The following is a 15,332-nucleotide window of genomic DNA, read 5'->3' on the forward strand; positions in this document are numbered from 1 at the left end:
TATATCTTTGAATAAAAATTAATCAATTACCACTTGCAACTAAGAAAATATTAATTGTGCTAATGGGTAGTAGTGGCTTTCAAACAGTATGTTTTTAGGCAAGATGAAGTGCGACAACCATACATGATTCTCAATACCCTATAATCATCCAAATAATTGGTTTGATCAAAATAGGTGTGTTAATAAAATTAACAAAAAGTTTGGGAACCGCTGGATTAGGGGAAATGTTATTACGAGCTTCGAGAGAAATGAACGAAAATTGGAGCAATTTTATTTATCTTCTAAAATGGCGAGCGCACTCCCGCTCGTTAATTAAAACAATGAGCTTGCTCTCAATTGAGCGACACTCACTAATGCTTTGGAAATATGTAATATTTAACTAACTTGTGTGAAGTTTCTTCTAAAAATGCCAAAATCAAGTCCATATTACTGCTAAACTATACTTCTTAGAAGCAATTTTTTTTATATATGACGTTGCAAAACATATATAATATATTTTTTAACAAGTTTGGTAAGGATTTAAACGATTTTAGAGCCTTTGTAATGCTTAAATTGATTTATTATTATATGAAAAACAATATCGATACTTTGTATTCGCGTTTCCTTTCCATTGTTTGTTTGTTTATCAGATCAGTTTAGTTCAATACAATTTTTTGTTTAAATTTTAAATAAAATTGTACAGTGGCGGGTCAAATAAAACTTTTTTTTTTTTGTAAAAACAATTTAGACTTGATGGCTTTATTCCTTTTCAAACAAAAAATTCTTTAGATAAAATTTTGCAAAGTATACATTCTTTACTTTAAGTTTAACTTCTTAGCTACTTGTAGCAAATTCGTTCATAATGTTTCATATTTAATACTTATGCATCAATTGTAATGAAATAGTAGGCTATAAAGGATTTTTTTTTTGTGTTTTTAAATCAGAACATATCAAAAGAGTTCGTATTTAAAAGGGTTTTTCATTATGGACGCTTCAATTTTTTTCCAATAAGGAAAAAACGACGCCATATTTATTTTCTTCCTGTGACATTTGGACACTCCATACATCTCATTATCGAGCGATTTGCACTTGATCAGCAATGACAAATTATCCACATTTATTATCAAAATAAATGTAATAAAAAATAACTCATTCTCATCGCAAAATCTTCTTCAGTGAAAGCTCACTCTTCAAAATATGAATTACTGGTTAAGCAGCAATTCACAAGTACTTTGCGAGACATCATTGTATCCCGAAAAAATTATTTTTTGGTTTGGACTTCATACTTAAGGGATCATTTCTCATATTTTTTCGTTGACGATGATAATCGGCACGTTTCTGTGAATAGCTATTGCTATTGCACCATGATTTGTAATTTTTTTTTTTCCCTCAAATTACTTGCTATTGATTTATCAAATATGTGTTTTCTACTTGTAACACAGGAAACGTTACATTCGATTTATTGCAAAGCAAATGTTTTGAGTGCGTTATTTCGAGAAAAGGGCCAGGTGATTGGTCTCATGGATGGTACGATTGAACACCTTTAGATTATTTTTTTGGAGTCACCTGAAGTCATTAGTCTATGTTGGAGGTTTAATAGTTTACTAAACAGGTTAAAACGTCACTTTCTCTAGCATTAGTGGGGAGTCCATGAGAAGAGATAACAGCGCCGTGAAATATTGGAAAGAATGTTTAAGGCATTTAATTGCAAGAATTCTGACAAAATAGAAGAACGATCTTTGGAAGAAGAAAGTGTCACAAAAATAAATCAAGAAATGAAAATACTTATAAAATCTCCACCTCAGCTTGAAATAAACATAGAATATAAAGAATTTGTAAATTGACAGACTAAATGGGAGACTTATATGTTTTGCTCTTGGATTTGGGGATCAGAAAGAAATAAAGAATAAGGCAGGTTTTAAGTCATTGTGTTGTCAAAAATGCTCGATAAGATGGCATGTCAATCGAAATGGATGGAAAAAATTATTTAAAAGAAATCATGGATCTTATTGAAAATGACCTTAAGAAGCAAATTAATGTAACATTGGAACGGGTCAATTTAGTGAGAAAGAAGGAGAGTAAAGATGAGTGTTTTGATTCATTTTACACGGTTTTATGTTGCCAAGCAAAAAATGCTGGATTAAGGGAGATGACAACAAGTTGACGACGTTAGAAGAGCTCAGAGGAAATATTGAAAGCAAAATTACTGCAATGTTGATCAATTTATTGTAAAAAGTAATGAGAAATTGGATTTAGCAAGTACACTTTTGTAAATGTGCTCGTAATTATCAATTATCATACATAAATGTATAGGCTTATAATTTGTGATGAAAAAAGAAATTAGGTAAAATCTTCAACAATTTGTATATTATATATAATATAAGTTGAAGCACCCTTACTAAAAAAAACCTATAGAAATATTCACTGAACTTCATAGGATATAATTATCGTGAGCCTCTATTGATTTTCTATATCTTTATTGGATCGTATCTTAATGAACTGATATTGTGACATTTAGAATTCTTAAAAAAATCTCAATCTTCCAGGATTGAGATACATAAAAGAAGTAAAGTGTCTCTTAAAAATGAAAATATATAACTGTTTAATAATAACTATAACTAGAAACAGAAAAATTTTTAGTATTTTGAGAAATTATTCCTCTTTGAAGGATTTGGTATTAATAATTCTTCTGTATTTCACTTTTTACTTGTTGACTATCAAGATTATTTGAAGACGTAATTATTAGTCATTATTAAAAGTAGACTAACATAAAGTTGTTTTAATTTCATTGAAATTTAATCTCTCAAAAAATACAAGGATATGTAATATTTATAATTTGAAACTAGAAGATAAAATCAACGTTAACAAACACTCAAAAATAAATTCTCTAAATTTAAAAACGACATACCTATAAACAAATTTATCATAGTCTTTTTTCTATATGGGATCTCCAACATAAATATATTGATCCTTTGTGATGAAGAAGAAGAAAAGTGGAGGAACAGGCGAGGAAGTACTATATGTGAAACAGGCTCATAATGGCTTAGAATCAACCATTGCTATCCTATGTGACGTTTGTAACACCAGTGATGGAATTTGTTCCTGAACTGTAAAAAAGCTTGAAATATCCCATGAATTGACACTTGAGTGGCTAATGTGTCAACTACATATATAAAAAATAGACACTGAAGGAGATATTCAAGAAAATAGATTATTGGCAGTAAGGGTAGATCTGGATTTGAGTCCTATGGTACAAAAAGTTCAAAGAAGAAACACATTCTTTAAAAAAAAAAATATGAAGATTTTGGACTCAATAATGTCCTTCTGTGTTACTGTTTATCTATTTCCTGATTACTGAAAAGAGCTTCAAAAGGGATATAAATTAATTTGCTTGTCATGTTGCAGAATCCTACAATCCAGAATCCCATTGGTCTGATAAAAAACTAAAAGTCAAGGATGAGCTTTTAAAATCAGACAAATACCCACTTTACTCCCAGTCTTTGGCATTAAAACTTGTTTCAAAGGGTTTCTACAAGGTTAAGAGATACATTTGAAAAGTTTAAAGCCAAGAATAAAGCTAAGGAAATTTAAAACAAAGTCTCAGAATCAATTTTGATATATAACATAAATCATACATGTAAAAACTAATCATTATAGATCAAAGAAATATTATAAATATTTAGAAACTATTATTATTTTGTTAGAAATAGTTTATGTAAAATATAACTTGATATGCCCGTACTAATTAATATTTGTAAATGCGTACCCAGTAAAGACAGACTACTAAGTAATTTAAACAATCCTACAATTCAATTTAGACAAAGAATATTTGCGGAAGGTTCCCTTTCTCATAATTGATTTTGATCTTCTTAGTCAATTTTATTACCCAATTCAGGAGCCCGCAATAATTTATGGGGATTTGCAAGTAACAGGCTTTGTTGTAGAAATATATTACAGAATACTCAATGTCACTTTTTTCAAAAGGTAAATCGTTTTTTTGATGAAAAAAAAAGAGTTTAATTCATATAGAAATCTTTTTGGGCCACATTAGGGGTTGCTAAGGTATTGAGGTCTAAACTTGTTCCAAATTTAAATTTCCCACCTTGTATATAGTCCATTTGATGTGTTTTATGTGTAAATTTGGTAAATGGGTTTCACATAAAATTACAGGGTAATGCAGTTTTTTTTTTCATTTTGTAATTCAAATTTTAATATTTCATTAGTCATATTTTGTACGCGGGTTTGGAAACCATAAATAATAAATACATGATTATGTTCCTCCGTTATTGAAAATGTATATTATTCTCTTCAAATCGACTTCAAAGAAATGCAAAAAGTTTTTTTTTAACTTTATTTCATAAATTTTGTATGTATATGTATACATAAATATTTACGTTAATAAATAAACTTTTTTTTGCATTCTAATATTTCTCAGAGATAAATATATCAGTAAAAGTTGTTGATTATGGATGGTTAAAAGTTGTTTCTCAAAGCTTTTTACTTTAATTATATATGAAAATTTCTACAGAAAAAACATTAATTAAGTACAAATATTTTCCAAATCATTTGTTAATAGTCTTAAAATGATATGTGTAATGAGGATGTTTTGTAAAAGATCTAAGGATTTTTTCATGGGTTGTTAGAGATATTGGAATTCATATTGTGAGGAAAAAGGAACTAAAAATAAGTAAAATGTTGTTGTTTTTTTATAGTATAATGTTCCCTGATAATACTGCATCATAAAATAATTTATAATATGACTGTTTCATTTCCGGAATATATTGGGACACATTGGGTCGTCGGAAAAAAAATTATCCATAACTTTGTGGCCTGCTATCTCGGGTTCTAGATTAGTTAAATAAGTTTTGTGAGTTTCTACAGAAAGTTCAAAGAATACTTTTTTTTGTTTTTTGTCCATTACATTAGTACAAGTCGGTTTCAAGATGGAGTTCTGACGAGAAAAAATCATCACTCTACTCGACATACAAGTTCCCACCATGGAGATCGCCGAACAGTTCAACTGAGACTGCAAGACCTTCTACAACGTTAAAAAGTGAATGGAAGCTGCCCAGGACCTTAAGCGACGCAGTGGAAGTCGGAGAAAACAAAAAGTGGATCTGGAAAGGGATAAGGAGGAACCAACCCGAACTCCACGATCATATCCACTGCAGAGTATTTCGGGATGGCAAGGTCGACAGCATCTCTCAGGATAAAAAAATAATAGTCGACAAATCCCTCAGAAGAGTTGAAAGGTCCTTATTATTGCAAAACAGCGTGATAAGAAACTTGAGAGGGGCAAAAAAACTCTTGAACGCGAGGAAGCGAAATCCAACTAAAATCATTGGGTTTACAGATGAGAAGAGTTTCACGGTGGATCCAGTTTTTAACCGGCAAAATGACCGGGTATTGCCATTCCCTGACATATGGCTCTTCTAGGTACGTGGCCACCACATATCATGCTGCGTCCGTGATTATGATAGACCTGGTCGCATCCAATGATAAAAATATGAAACCAATATGTTTCCCAACCGGCCTTTAAGTTGTGTCTTTAAGCTGATGAATACTCGACATCAGCAAGAAAAAGGTAGTCCAGTGCCTCTAGAAATGGTCCAGGGAGTGATACGTCATATTCTAGTAGGACGGAGCCCCCGTTCACACAGCCATAACCGTCCAAAACTTCCTCGGCAATAATCTCCCAAGAACATTTCTTACGGGACTTAGGACTGTTGAGCCCCCCAAAGTCCTAACCTCAAAGAATTGGAATACAGCATTTAAGCACATATTGAGGCAAAGCCCTATAAAGTTAGCCACCCCAACGTGAACTTCCTAATGGCTGCAGTTGCAATGCATGGGCCTCAATGTCCACCAAATATCTGTGCCGCCTTCCAGCCTCGCCTTGAGCACTGAATTGCCGCTGAAAGCGGCTATATTGATTAAAAATGGTAATCATAAGAATCTAGTCCATATAATATATTTATATATATGATGTGTATATATGTAAATAAACATATATGCGTCAAGTGGGAAATTTTTTGTCGCCGATCCTGTATAATATTTTTTATGTAATCCAATTATTTCTTGACATCATAGAATTATTTTTAAAATGACTCCATTTTGATTAAGAATCCATTGCAAAAAAAATGGGGAAATTATTATATTGTAACTCTAAAGCAAAGATTTGTTAATTTTTCAAATGTAATTAACAATTTTTCATTTATAATAATATACGTACATAATTAGTATTTGTTAGACATTCAGTACAAATCATATGAATATAAGTAAACTTTATATATTTGAGAATAATGTAGGTTCCAATACATATTGGAATTTTCAAAAACCAGTGGCCTTCAGAATAATGCTTATATCTTGTATAATAATCACATAATATAAAAAAATATTTTGCAGTGATCATTATCCAGCATTCATTTCTAAGAATATACTACACTATCTTGGTTATTAGACAATATTCATACACTATTGTAAATCGTTCTATATCCTCGCATATATACACTTAGAAAGATAATATATATAATTTTATGGGATTAAGATAAATTAAAATACTTACTTGAAAATCATGATTTGAATGGATTCAAACATAATTTGATTATTTTGTAAGTCAACTTCTAAAAAAATCTTAATTTTTTTTTTTGATCAACTTAATTTCATTTAGAATATTAACATTGTAATTTCCAAAATGTACTTTAGATTTTTCTGTCATGCTGTTTTGGTTTACATCATACTCTAGCTCTGTCACGTCTCATGAAAAGATTCAAGAAGTGTTTGTTTCTTTATAGATACGGTCATTTATGTGTCAGATATACAAAAGTGTGTATATATGAAACTGGAATTTACCAACAAATGAAAATAACAGTCCTTGTAGCCGCAGTCAGAGAACGCCTTTGTATCATCTCCTTTGTTCTGACTTCTGACATAAAAGATTTTAAATTCTTCACACTACAAGTTTAATAAACAGTACAGAAAAAGTAGTATTTTGTGGCATCAAAAAGGTGTGATCTATCATGAGCTGCTAAAACCTGGCAAAATCGTTAACAGTGAACACTATCGTTAACAAATGATGGATTTAGGATAATACAATAATTCAGAATGAAAAACTGGCCATGGAAACAGTTGAGACGTTTGGTTGGGAAATATTTAAAAAAGGCTTACTCACAAGATTTGGCTAAATCTGATTATTATCTGTTTGAATCGATAAAATAAGCAATTGCTCAGCAGTGCTTCACTTCTTACGAAGATGTGTAAAAATGATTAGATGGATGGATTAGCTCAAAAGAGGATCAATTTTTTCCCCGTAGTATTGATAAACTCCTTAGCTTGAACGGCATTTTTTATTATGGAGAAGCAGGCCAGAATTAAAACACAAAAATTGTTTTTGATCCATTATTTTGACAACAATAACTAACAAACTAAATAATAAATTGTGGTGAAATTATGACATCTGTCCCCTAAACGTTGGTACTAACTAAATTCGATATATTTTAAAAAAATAGCACCATCTATGGATGAAGTCTGGTACTTTTCAGTCCATGTCTACCTAACAAAGGAAAAACCTATTTTTCCAAAACTTTAAAATTATAATAAAATGAACTGAAGTTCTAAATTGAGCTTTTCAATTTGAGCTGTGATACTTTCAAACTATTTAAACGATAATTAAATTGTTAATACAATGTACTTATTAATTTACTATATTTGTTAAATTTACCATGTTAATATTGCTATCAAACATTTTTTAAATTGTTGATAGTGTAAAATAATACTGTTTGTAAATTATTTGGCGAAATGATGACATTTAATTAAGTAAATGGTAAAAACTCCATTAATATAAAATCAAGAAAAGTTTTTATTAATTGGAGAATAATGAAGGTTAATTACTGTGTTTTAGTGGATTGTTAAGCGTGAGTAATGATATATTTATTTTTTAGTAGCTTTCTAGTGAAATATACTTCCGAAAAATTAATTGCATATGGTTGTTGGAACAGTTTGTTTGAGAGGAGTGCTGTCAAATATTTCCTGTGTGATTTTTTTAAAAGGAAAATGTGATTAATAATTTTTAATAAAAATGTGCATTAAATATTTTTTAATATATATGATAAAGATGAATGTTCAATCCTTTTTCTGTCAAAAATAAATGAAAGAATTAAACTTAGTTCTTACTGCACCTTATGAAAGCGATCCACGGATTATGATATCCAATAACTATGAATAGCGATCCTAGATAGAGAAGAGCAAGCCCATACCGAAAAATATTAAAGATAAACGGAGAAGCACAATCTTCAGGTATCATTCTTTGACAAAAAAATATTGAGCTAATTGTCTGACTCCAACACATTTCAATTGAAGTTTTTTGTCTGGAAATTGGATATATATATAATAGTATATTTAAAAATGACATACAAATGTGCATATTACACTACTTAAAAATTTCTTAGATTGAGATGGTGAGACCCTGATTTCTTTTACTATGAGAAATATTAAAAGAATCTTTATAACTCGAATTTAGTCTACTTTTGTTGTCGACAAAGTGCAATATTTATATTTATCGTCAATACACCTCGATTAGTATAATATTTATACAAAATATTTTTCTGAAAAAAAAACAACTTACATACCTTTATAATCATAAGTTTTAAGGTGATCTTATGATTATAATGAAAGTGTATATTTTACCTTTAACACAAACTATGATGTTTAGCATTGTGATCAAAAATGATACATTTATTAGACATCCAAGGACAGGATCCACTTTTTGTAATAACTAAAAAAGTGTACCATCCAGCCTTAGTGTGTATGGATCAGAGAAACTTGGTTAAATGACCTTATTAACTCTGAAATCTACTTGAATAATTATAATATAATATCTCGAGCCATTTGCCTACTAAATTTAGTATAGAAAGGATACTAGAGTTATTAACATCCAAAAATATTGTTATGAGTTTTTTAGCTTTCCGCCATATAGCTACACAAGTTAGAAAATATATAATCTTATGGTTCCCCTCACCACTATAATAAGTGACTTGTGGTCCTTATCACTCATAAAATAAATCAATTGTTCAACCTTTGTTTGTAGTGACTGTTGATTGGAAAAAAAAAGTGACATCTTTCTCTAGCAAAGCAAACAAGTATTATTCAAGTATTGCTAGACTTATTTCTTCATCAACACATCACTAAGAACGACCATATCAAAGGAAATTCTGAGATTTGAGATACTTTGAATATTAGTTTGTTTTTGTTTTTTTCAATGTACATTGTCATCATTTTTTATTTTTTTCGATTTTATATTTTCGGGGGTTTGATCTACTATTTGAGTTCTTAATTTACGTTTATATTTTTAAAGTCTTGACTCGACAGTATTGAGTTTCCTTAGCCACTGATAAAGATCATTGTTTGTTTTTTGTGGTAAAAACAATCGGGGACACGCCATTTCAATCCAAGGTCAATGATTATCTAAAATTCTTATATTTATATCCCTAAAACTTTATTTGATTTTGAAATTGAGTTGTTTGTTCATTAGCTATTTCCTAATTGTTTAAACTGTTGGATTGAAGGAAGACAATAGTAATACTTACTGTATTCTGTGCATCAATGTCACAGTTGGTATTGTTGTTTTACCATTTCTGTCATCCTTAGACTGTTAATCCACCTATAAATATGATTGTTGATATAAAATATATACATACGTGAACGAATATTTAATTTATGACCAGATATACTTTATATATAAAGTTTGAATCTGTTATGTATATAGTTTGGGATGCAAAGTAAATAAATTAAAAAAGAGCTTCATTTTTAATATATTTTTCTTTTGCAATCTATATACAATTTTGAATTCACGAATAATAATTAAATAAATAATATTATGATTCAGGGAGTTGTGTTATTTTTCTGCAAAACGGCGCCACTCTCTTTTTTTTTTGTCAATAAATTATAATGAAAAATGGCACATTTATAAGGAATACATAAAAAAAAATAGCATGGGCACTCAGTAGAGTACAAAACCTCCGCCTAATATCAAACTATTGTGACCATATACATATATAATCTTCATACAAAGTTTGATCAAAATCGATTTTTAACTTTTATCGTAATCCTGAGGACTAAGAAACAAAATAAGAGAGAAAATATATAACCTCGGTTCCATTTCGTTGACAGAGGTAACTAGAAGCACAACGAGTCTGCCGAATGAAAGGAGTGAGCAACAGACTCGAACAAAAAATGATCTACCTAAATGCAAAAGTAAAGTGTTGAAATTTAGGGGGGTCGTTATATATTTTTTTAATAGTGCTCCTATAAACATATTTATAAATTAAAATTTGAATTATTGTTTGTAACCAAAATTATTAGATGTAATCGGAAAAAGAAAAAACGCATGCTGCACCAATGAGAAGAAGGGGCTCATTTTGCTTAGGATGTCATCATTCTGGTAAGGTATGGAGCCAATAGTAGAAATGTAATAGGAAGAAAACTTTTAAGATAGGCTTATGTTGGTGTGTGAGTATCCATCCCAAATGGAATGGATACTATTAATTGATGATATAATACGTTATAATTTAATATAAAATATTTATTTTCCAAAAATATACACGAGAAAATTAGTTACATACTTTTAAATATTTGTATTCCTTTATTAAACTTAATTTTAGTAACAAAAGAAAGCAATTTATCTGGACTTCCTGCATTGCCCTTTTAGTTTTTTTATGTTTTTTTAACCAATGACATAGACACGAGCTATTTTATCCAATCTGGACTGTCAAAAGGGAAAAGGAAATTTTGTAAAAACATTTTTTGGCTAGCCTGCTCTATTTTTCTTGTTAACAACTGTTAACTATTACTTAGATATAAATTATTATATACATTAATTGTATAGTTTTATCAATGACTGATGATGGAATGACACAATTATAAGCAAAATTCCCTTGATTTTTGCAAATTACTATGAAAATACATATCATATATAATATGCTTTTTGAGTTCATAATACGTATCGTCAGCTGCTTTAAATGAAAGGAAAATATACTGTATTTTTGCTTATTTTAAAGAGCTAGTTGTGGTAGCATACCCAGGGGTATAGACAATGAGGTGCAAAGCTATAAAACTATGTGGTGAAATGCACATGTTAGCTTGAAGATATTTCCTTAGCTACAAGATTATTTTTCCCTCCATCAGATGTCGCTCCTGATATATCCGGAATCTATTATATTTTTTCATCATGTCGTATGAAATTTTTCCTTTCTTTGCAGAGTTCATCTAGTTAATCAAATTAAAAGAGTAAGAGAATTAATTCCTACAGGTTACGGAATTAGTTATGGTTCAATAACTTTTTGTGGAACACGTATACATACATTGAATTAATACAAAACTCAATATACATACGAGGGTCGTTTGAAAAGTATGTGGAAAGTTTAATATATGGCACTACTGGGACATATCGAGGTTATGTTTAGTTAGTAGCAACTCTTGGAAGAATAAAAACCAAATTTTAGCCAGATCAGTCTATTTCTTTCTGTTTGAATCGAGGAATCGGCCGGAAATATTATGGAGACTGTCTTTTGGATTTTGATTATATGGAAAAGAGTAAAATTACTACAGGTGTATATCATTCATTGCCCCCCCCCCCTGATTGACCAACCAAAAAGTTATTTTCCATCACGACAATACACCAGCTCACAACTCAGCAGTTCTGGTCACTAAATTAATAGAAATATGGCTTTCTGATTTATGAAGTAGTAGCATCAAACGGGCCTTCAGAACATAAGAATCCGGTTTCTGTTATGGTCCTGACAGTGATCAGCACAGAGGGATAAGTTATGGCCGCCACTTCTTTCAAAAGGACCAGAACGTTCTCAAGGACATGGTCTTCTCACATAACTTGTGCCCATATGGCCACTCCAAAAATTTTGAAACCACTTATAAAATGTTCTAATCGAAGGTGCAGAATCCCCATTATGTTTATCAAGCTTCTTTTTATTGTCTTGAAGTGTTTTTTATCATAAAGTAATGTTTAATCAACACACAAAATTATTTTCGTCCCTTTTTTGAAACTTTTTTCCTCTTCCTCGATTCGAACAAATGGTAAATAGAAAGAAATAGATCGATCTGGCTGAAAGTTGGTCCAAGAGATGCTATTAACTAAACATAGCCTCGATACACGCCTGTAGTGACATATCTGGGACTTTGTACGTGCTTTCCAAACGACCCTCATATATATGTAGGTAAACGCATTACGAAAGATATACGTACATACGACAAGATGCCCAGATGATTGAACAAATATATGAGTTGACATAAAGACTATAATAGGATGGCATATTTAAATTTTTTTGTTGTTAATGATCGTTAATACTAACTCGATAAATAATATTCGAGTCTGATTGACTGTTTAAAAGTTAACCAATCAACTTTTTTACTTTAGCTGACGTTGGATTTAAAATACAACTTTATACGCCGAGAAAAAATAATATAAGAATATACCTTGACATTTGGTTTAATTTGTCCCTTGACAGAGCTTGTAAGTAAAAAGCAATTTATTCCCCAAAAGTGTATTTAAAAAATTAAGCTTGAAATGGCTCCTTCTATTTTAAATATTAAATAGCATATTTGTATGCTTTGAACTATGTACAATAATAGTTATTGATATGATGTTATTTGTAGGATCACGTAACATACACTTTTTTCTTTATGTATGTATGTATTTAAATAATATATGAATTGTGAATAATATTTTTTTATTTATTTCAACTACACGTGTGACAAGAGAAAAAAATATATTGCTAAAAAAATTCACCTTTGAAAAAAAGTTTTTAAGTCAACACAATTCTTTTTTTGTTTTGAGAGCATAATATCTACAGTATTACCTTGAAACACGAGTATTTTGTGATACAGAGAGATTCTCAGTAAAAAAAAAAATCATTAACATATGAGTTTTTATTTAATACTAAATGTTTGCAACAGAGTTCATTAATTAAAGTTTAACAGAGTGAATGGTAATAATGATATTGAGAAGAAACCACACATGTTGATGATGGATATTAAGGGTGAAATAGTCGAAAACGTACTTATTGGGTCCGTGAGATAGACTCGTTACGAGGGGTGTACCATCACCAGTGAAGTAAAAAAAGACAAGAAAACTGAGGAACAGTTATATGTAGGCATGTAACAACTTAATTCATAAAAAAATATATCTTAGTTTCAAAGAAAATTAATCTAAGTTTAGTTAAAGTAATTTGGAGGCTTAAAATAAATAAACTTTTTTATATTTTATATTTCTTATGAGAAAAATTGCTTTGACTTACGAGCTCCGTCTAGTTCACCTCGTATGTCAAGTTAGTACTGTAATATAAGAATATTACACAACCATTACTTATGCTTGAGCTATACCTAGATATACCACAATAAATATAAAACTAAAAACAAGAGATTTATTCAAATTTCCTATTATTACATAACCAACTCAATTTTTTTTATAAATATTTAATAGGATATATTTTTGCCAATCTGTTTTTTTTTTTTTTGTAGTTTATAGCGTTCAAAATGATAGATACATAGTTTGAATTGAATAATGATTGCCTTACCCCCAAAAAATCCAGTTGAAGATAACCAGATCACCAATTATCTTAAAAATAGACTATGGATTTGTATTCATAACATTGATACACATTTAAAATATACAACAGAGTATGGTAGAATGATAACGTAATAATAAATTGCGAGAAATGCTGTAGAAAGGTACTCATGAATAATTGATGCGAAGAAAGTTTACCAGGTTTTAAAATACAGGAATGAATATCAAAAGAGTATCGAATAAGATATTATTTGGAGAGAAAACTGAAGTGGAATTAATGGCTAAGCAAACAATCATAATTATTATCAACTAAAACTGTACAGTTTACATAATCTGCATGATCTAGTTGAATGTCGGATGAATAAATAATAAACTATTTAATATACATATATCGAATCAGAGTGGGTGGGATATTGCTCTAAATTATTCAATTATTACGTGAACATTTCCAAAACAATTAGATTCTCCTAGAAACAAAGCTGAGGGTTTGGACTCAATGTCGTTTTTGAAGAATTCTGAGTTGACTTGGAGTTAAAAGCTAAAAATTGTTTGAGGGAACTTCATATTTTGTACATACTATTTAAAATACCTACTTATCTTTTAATGGGGGAAAAAATCAATTTGAGACACAATAAGAATCAAAAAATTCTACTTTATATTTTTACTTAACGCATTTATATTTCTAACTATTTTTCATTCTTTTTGTTCAATTGCTGCCTAGCTCAGACAGAGTCAGAATAAAGAACTTAAAAGTCACCTATATTAATTATTTTTTTAAGTTCCTCTTTACGATTGAAGCAACATATGGTGTGGAATCACAAATGAGTGCAATAAAACAAAGGACAACAGAAATATCCCCTTATTTGAGCTGTTTTCAAACAACAATAGACATACGGGGGACTTCCAATACACTCAATAAATCCATTAATGTGTTTTAGGGGACATTAACCTAAGCTAAGGAGACCATGAACGAGAAAAGGGGAAAGGCGACTGTCAATAGTTTTGCTATGAAGTTTGATTTGAACAGGATCCTCATAAATTATCTTATCAAAGAAAGTCTTGGACTTAATGTGCACATATAAAAGGACTCTGAAGGACATTGATTGTAAAGGAAAGCTTGAAAGGCCCTTGTTCCTAATTAACAAGGTCAATAAAAAGCCAACAAGGCTCTTAATCAACCTGGATTTTTCATCCTTTAATTATACTATCTTCTGATGTAGGAAGGGTATGCTTTTAAGAGTCCAATTCACCTCCAAGTAACAACTCAAGTCTGTTATCATAGATGCTTGAGCCAACTTGGTTAAGAACTTCATTAAAAATGGTCACAAAAAGCTCAAGTCCAAGCTTGAAGCCCTAATTACAAATGACTCTTGCTTCTTTGGAAAATTGTGATATTTTCTGTCTAATTTATAGTTTAAAAAAATCCCTCATTATATATATTTTTCAGACAAATAAACATCATGTATTGAACATAAATACACATGTATCACATTAGACCAGGGGTGGACATACTTTTGAGCTAGAGTGTCGTATTCAGAATATGAATTTTTACGTCTGTGTGACCCACTAAAAATAGTTATATGTTACATAAAATAATATTAGAAAAAAATATTTTGTAAGTATTTATACGAAAAAACATGTAACTTAAAACAAAGCTAAGATTTGAGTTCATATACCTGTTTTTGATTTGTTAATTACGAGTAAAGAAAAAGCATTCTTGCAAAGGTACGTTGATGTAAATATCAAAAACATTTTTCATGCAAAGTTTTTGAGGTTT

General features: G+C 30.0%; 1 protein-coding gene across 1 annotated transcript in view; it reads right to left on the reverse strand.

The window, feature by feature from the left end:
- Positions 1-13,680, reverse strand: part of LOC121116845 (uncharacterized) — a 48,501-nt gene extending 34,821 nt beyond the window's left edge. The window contains exons 1-3 of the mRNA XM_040711145.2: positions 13,566-13,680; positions 9,564-9,637; positions 8,157-8,345 (exon numbers count right to left, since the gene is read on the reverse strand). Of these exons, the coding sequence (XP_040567079.1) occupies positions 8,157-8,345; positions 9,564-9,577 (203 nt within the window). The 5' untranslated portion in view covers positions 9,578-9,637; positions 13,566-13,680. The remainder of the gene's footprint in view (positions 1-8,156; positions 8,346-9,563; positions 9,638-13,565) is intronic.
- Positions 13,681-15,332: the final 1,652 nt, after the last annotated feature.

The sequence above is a fragment of the Lepeophtheirus salmonis genome, chromosome 4 (assembly GCF_016086655.4).
Source record: "Lepeophtheirus salmonis chromosome 4, UVic_Lsal_1.4, whole genome shotgun sequence".
Taxonomy (NCBI): Eukaryota; Metazoa; Arthropoda; class Copepoda; order Siphonostomatoida; family Caligidae; genus Lepeophtheirus; species Lepeophtheirus salmonis.